Genomic DNA, 6370 nt, shown 5'->3' on the forward strand with positions numbered 1-6370 from the left:
AAGTCAGCCTTGGTGGCAGTCACAGCTCTTCCGGTTCAGTTATAACCTGAGTGCCGAGCACAAGGCCTGGCCCTTGCGTGCTCAATGAATATTCATTAACTGAAGGGTCAACTGATAGCTTAGAGGTATTCATAGACGCAGATGTTAGTTACACCGTTAACTAAGCCTTGTCCTTTGTTATGAGATTGAGGAATGAAACTTTAATATTCTTATGGAAGTTCAAAGACATCATTTTCTTTCAGCAAATTCACAAATTCATTCATACTTCCTTATTCCTTTTACCCAAAAAGTCATACACTTTTGACTTTGTCCTGTTTGTTTCCTAAACTGCAAAACCCCTGTCCCATTGTGTGCAGTGATCTGTGGGATCAGCTGTACCCTCACCTTCCCCTACCTCTGCTCATTTCCAAAGCCAGCAGTACTGAACTGGGCCTTGTCGCCCCTGGACCTTGAGGGACAGAATTGCCACATTCCCCACTGCCTGGAGGAAGTGCTTCCGTTTCGAGCCCAGGTGAAGCCCTGCTCCTTTGCTTACTCAGCTGCCCAACAAGGATGTGATTTTTAGAGAATGGGGGTGGGGGGATGCATTTTTACCGTGAAATGCATTTAATGTAGTTCTGTAAAACCTGGATGAATGCACATATGCCTGTGACTTCCTGCTTTCATCTTTCCTGCTACTATTTGGTCTTTAATCTTACATTTTCTTTCTCCCTTCATTTCATGGAGTTCCTTTAGAAGACTTCAATAGTAAAGTAACAATTTTCTTTCATCTTGCAACTTCCCACAAACTAAGATACTCCATGAAATATTTCCTAGTTTCTACATGTAAGATAACAAAACTTGGGATCACATTAAATCTTGATTCACAAACCAATTTAAGATCTGATTTCTCACCTTAGGAACTTTGGATTAGGAACACTTTCATTTCATACCTCTTGTATCTATTTAGCTTTTCCTTATCTACCCAAGAAACGTTTTATCAAGTATCAACCACATGCCAGGCACTGAAGTTGATGCAAATGGAGGATATGTAAGGTATGGACAATGATATGTGAGCTGTCATCTTACTGGATTTATTGTCTGCTCTGATGAATTAAAGATACTGTTCAGGGAATTCCCTGGCGGTCCAGTGATTAGGACTCAGCACTGTCACTCAACTGCCGGGGCCCGGGTTCGATCCCTGGTCGGGGAACTAAGATCCCAGAAGGCGGGAGGTGCGGCCAAAAAAAAAAAAAAAGATATTGTTCAGAAAACATTATTCTGGCAACATTTAATTACATTAAAATTGAAACGAAGATAGGAAGACATGCCTGGAGGGGGCTTTAAAGCAAACACAGTTTTATGACTTCCATGGTGGCGCAGTGGTTAAGAATCTGCCTGCCAATGCAGGGGAGATGGGTTCGAGCCCTGGTCCAGGAAGATCCCACATGCCGCAGAGCAACTAAGCACATGTGCCACAACTGCTGAGCCTGTGCTCTAGAGCCCACAAGCCACAACTAGTGAGCCCGCATGCCACAACTACTGAAGCCGGAGCACCTAGAGCCCATGCTCCACAAAAGAAGCCACTGCAATGAGAAGCCTGCACACCACGACAAAGAGTAGCCCCTGGTCGCCGCAACTAGAGAAAAGCCTGCGCGCAGCAACGAAGACCCAATGCAGCCAAAAATGTAATAAATTTATTTTTTTTAAAAAACTATAATTAAAAAAAATAGCAAACATAGCTTTAAAGGTTGATCCAGTGACATCAGCCCTGTGGGACTCTCTTCTACAGATCTGTGCACGTGGGCACAGGGCATGGACAAAAGGGAGAGGAGACTGGTTAATCACAGCACATCCATGCTACCGAGTATTATGCAACTGTTAAAAAGAAGGCTGCAATGCCATGATAGGGGATGACGTGTAAGACATTATAGATAGAAAAGCAGAATGTGTAACAATGCATAGCATGCTATAAAACTATGGTATTTTCAAAAAACTATGGTATTTTCAAATAACAGAGGTCTGAAAAGTTGTGTACTTTTCCCAAGCTTTTTTGCCATGTTACCACTGCCAAAGGAATTGGGGTCGAATTTGGCTTTTCTATTTTTTGCACACTTGCGTATGACATTTTTACAACAAAGCTGCACTCCTGTAGTTTGAAAACTTTCCATTCAAATTTTGCACTTCAAAATAATAGACATAAATTCAAACTGCAAGACTTATATGTCACGTTTCCTGGAATATATTATAGCCTCCATTTTTGCGGGGGTCAGCTCCACCTCCAGGGGCACTCGTGAGTCATCAGGGTCAGGAGAGGCCCAGGAAGTGGTTTCCTTCCCGCACAGGGCTTCATCATCTCTAAGTGCCTTGTCTTTGTCCAGCAACGTGATTTGTTCCCAGCCTCTCCCTGAGACACAGTATGAGGTTCATAGTTTTGAAAGAATTAGAGGAGAAAAATGGTTGTAGCATTAGAGTTGCAAAGATAAGGCAGTTCGTTGGATTTTAGTCTGGGCTTTGCCAGGAAGGTCAGAGGACCTAAAGAGGAAGATGTTACTTATTAAACTCAGTATAAAACCCAAATTCTGGGAAGTAACAAAAGTGTGTCAATAACAAAAGCTTCTGAAAAAATAGCTCTGCCTATTTGGAAAATGTTTTTGGCTTCATAAAGTAGTGGTAGAGACCTGTAGACAGTTTAAGTTAAATTGCCAAGACCAGAAAGAATTATGTTTGAGAGTTTGGGGAGATTATGAAATGATTATTACCCTAATGATTTGAAGGGTGTGTTTTTATTAAAGTATTAATCACTTACATGGCTTTAAACACTAATATCCTAGGCAACAAAGGGTTAGAGCTCTTAGCTGGGTGGGCATGCTACAAATTAGGTCCTGTAAGTGGAGCATTGCATTAGAATGGAGGTGTTGCAATCTTTTGGATATTTGCTCTAATCGTTTTGCCCTCTAAAAATGTAGAGTGACAGGAAATTATCAGCAGGGATTACCTATTTTCCCCTTACCAGGTTAATTAGAAACGTACCTGCTCTGATATGTCTTCAACAGACAGTGGCCTTTTACTGAAATACAATAGTCAAATTACAAAATACATTTTGTAAAACAAATCTAAAAATGCATTAATTTCCACTCATGTAAGAGCAAAGGGGGAAAATCTTTAAAATTTTAATAAAAATCTCGATACAAGGTTATGATTCATTTCAGAACTTTCAGAACTGCTTTTTATTTTATGATAGTCTGAACTATCTAAAATATTATGAGCTACCACCTATCTTGCAGAGACTTTTTTCCTGCTTCTCAAACCCATCCTCTGTAATATATGCATGTTTGTAATGACCACAAAACTGTAAACTGAGCATTTTGTGACATCTCTTGGGGAAGGTGGGCGATGACCTTAACATGATTTATTACTTTCTACTGAGTTTCAGGAAGGCAGGAGAGTTTTTATTTCAGAGCCACGTGTGGTAGGCAGTCTCCAAGATGGCCCCCAATGATCCCTGCCTCCTGCTATTCCCACCCTTGTGTTGTCCTCCCACAGCGTACCAAGGTTGGTCCATGTGACCAAGAGAACACAGCTGAAGTGATGGTATGTCACTTCCCAGATTAAGCTATAAAAGACTATGGCTTCCATCTTGGGCTTTCTCTCTTTCGGAACACCTCTGGGGGAAGCCATGTTGTGAGCAGCCCTATGGCCCACATGACAAGGAACTGAAGCCTCCTGCAAACAACAGTGTGAGTGAGCTTGGAAGTGGATCTTCCAGCAAGTCTTCAGAGACTGCAGCCCCAGCAGACCTGAGACCCTAAGGCAGAAGCACCCAACTAGGCCCCTCCCAGATTCCTGGCCCTACAAAATTGTGTGAGATATTTGTTTTAAGTTTTTTTAAGCTAAGTTTGGGGGTGATTTGTTACACAGCAATAGATAACTCATACACTGTCACTTTCCAGAGTTTGTTTTTCCCCCTGTATGCAGAATGTGAAATGCAGAAACTGCCTACAAAGAGGACTACTGCTTAGATGCCACAGAAGGTAAAGTGCCTGTCTTGTCCAAAACCTGATGTCTTCAGAAAATTTCAGAGTTGTTTTCAATATCTTTGCATTTGAAATCTTTAACAAAAGTAGGGGTTTTGATCACATACATGGGGGTTCCCCAGTAGACCACCCTGGAACTTCCCGCATTCTCCAGAGGGAGGGGGGATTGGGGGTCAAATCCTGAAGGGCAGCCTCTGCTGCAGAGGTAATGGCCTTACACCCAAAGCCCCACCCTTCTCTTTTCCCTCCTCATGCTCCCAAGCAGAGTCCTCTAGCACCCACAGGATTCCTAGGGGGGATACCCTGGGCTAATACTGTTTACCACTGACGCTCATCCTCACCCCTAGCTACAGTGCAACACAGGGTGATAGGTTCACCACCTTTACAAACTGTCAGTTCCCCCATTTTTAGGCATGAGGAAAAGAGGAAAGGATAATGATCTTGTTTTTATTTTCTGTTTACCTAGAATTCAGGGTTGACAGCCACTGACCTGAGTTGTTTATTTATCCTGATTCCATTGAAGGTTCTGTCATTGCTCCCGGTCACCAACAGATTCTAGGTTCTCTTGCTAAGTACTCCTTAAAAGTCTGAGCTGGATTTCACTGAATTCATTTAAACCCCCTTGGAAGTATTTCCCTCAGTAGAAGTAGCCCTTGGAATTTTTTGGTGTACAAACATTGTGGCTCATCTGGCCCGGACACCCGAAACAAGTAACAAAAGCATGTTCCCAGGAGAGCTTAAAAAAAAATAAATTAGCTAAGTTGAAGTGTCTTTCGTTCAGCCTTCCTCCCCTACATAAACTAACCCTCGAGTTGCAGGTCCCGTGGCGAGGAAGACTAGCCAATCTACCCTCACCTTCTAAAAACCATTTTATTTCCCTGTCACGAAATAAACAACACTCAACAGCTTCAGTTCTGTGCTATTTGCCATTTTTTATTAACAGAACTGCAGGTTTCAATCAGATTCGCACTGTTTCAGAGTCAAAACCAAACTTTTTATTGATCTTTTCTTTAGGAAGAACAGTTCAGTGCTTGCAAGCTGCAAAGATTTGATAGGGCCCTCTCAATCATGTTCTGGGGTCAGCGGATCGTAGTCGGTGACCTCCAGGCAGTCGCCGTCAGTCACAGGGTCTTCAGCTGCGGGGGGGGGGGGGGGGGTGGTAGCGGGGGTAGCGGCGGTAGAGCCGGGAGAAGCGACAGAGGCAGCAACGGCTGTGGCCGCCGTGGCGCCGCCGTAGTGGTAGATCAGATAGCGGCCCCCCTGCACACTGCGCCACCACGTTGGTGCTGTGACACGCTATCAGCAGCAAGCTGCGAGGCCGTACAAGGTAGGCGAAGCGCATGAAGACCATCGAGTATAAGATGAACGCCGTCGTCACGCGGCCGCTGATGATGTCCGGCGGCGCCCACATGTCCTTGATGGCAGCCAGCGGGATGCCCCAGTTGGCCACTGGACCCCAGAAGTGCGTGCTGGTCACGTAATCCCGGAACTCCTTGGTCTTCACGATCTCCACCGCCCTCCGCCACAGTGCCGCCACCGCCGCCATGACAGCCGAGCCGTGGGAGCGCCAACGGATGAACAGCCTACCGACAACGAGGTGGAGCACAGAGCCCGGAACCGTTGATTACCCTGCGTCGGCCCGGAACCTCCGCCTTCGTGCGGCGGCCGTAAAGCGCGCTAGACAGCACGTGCCGCTGTCCTGCGTAGCTTTGGGGGCGGAGGCGCGGCCTCGCCCTCGTGCCTTCACGTTTCTGCCGTAAAGTGCACTAGATGGCACGTACAGCTGTCGTGCCTGTCTTTGGGAACGTGAGGCGCAGCCTCGCCCTCGTGCCTTCGCGTGACTGCCGTAAAGTGTGTATGCGTGTGCTTCTAAGTGAAGGTGGGCTCACAGCCTCGTCTTTCGCTCCTCGTCGTGCTGCGGCCGCCTGAAAGCTCCTCGCCCAGGGAGGCGAGGTTCCTGCTGACTGCTTCTCAGCTACACAGGGGGAAACTGTTCTCTCCAGTCTGTGGACAGCGTTGACTAGATGTTGATACAAAATTCTTCAGCCAGGTACAGAATTTTCTTTGCACAATTTGCCCGAGTATTACTTGCGAAGTGACATTTCACCTCTAAATATTTCAGCATCTGGCTCTTCACAAGGACATTCTCCTACAAACCACAGTACAATAATCCACTCAGATACTTAACATTTAGTACAGTACTATCATCTAATATGCAGTGCATATTTTAAGTGTTATAGTTTTATGGCTCTTTTTTTCTTTATTGTTGGAAGGGGGAGATCCAGGATCCACTCAAGATTCACATTTAGGGCTTCCCTGGTGGCGCAGTGTTTGAGAGTCCGCCTGCCGATGTA

The 6370-nt window shown here is 45.4% G+C and overlaps 1 protein-coding gene across 1 annotated transcript; it reads right to left on the minus strand.

The window, feature by feature from the left end:
- Positions 1-5078: 5078 nt before the first annotated feature.
- Positions 5079-5803, minus strand: MPC1L (mitochondrial pyruvate carrier 1 like). The gene is given in 2 exon segments (XM_067722742.1): positions 5079-5283; positions 5285-5803. Coding segments are annotated over 2 exon segments (483 nt in total). The 5' UTR covers positions 5563-5803.
- Between the last annotated feature and the right edge of the window lie 567 nt (positions 5804-6370).

The sequence above is a fragment of the Pseudorca crassidens genome, chromosome X (genome assembly GCF_039906515.1).
Source record: "Pseudorca crassidens isolate mPseCra1 chromosome X, mPseCra1.hap1, whole genome shotgun sequence".
Taxonomy (NCBI): domain Eukaryota; kingdom Metazoa; phylum Chordata; class Mammalia; order Artiodactyla; family Delphinidae; genus Pseudorca; species Pseudorca crassidens.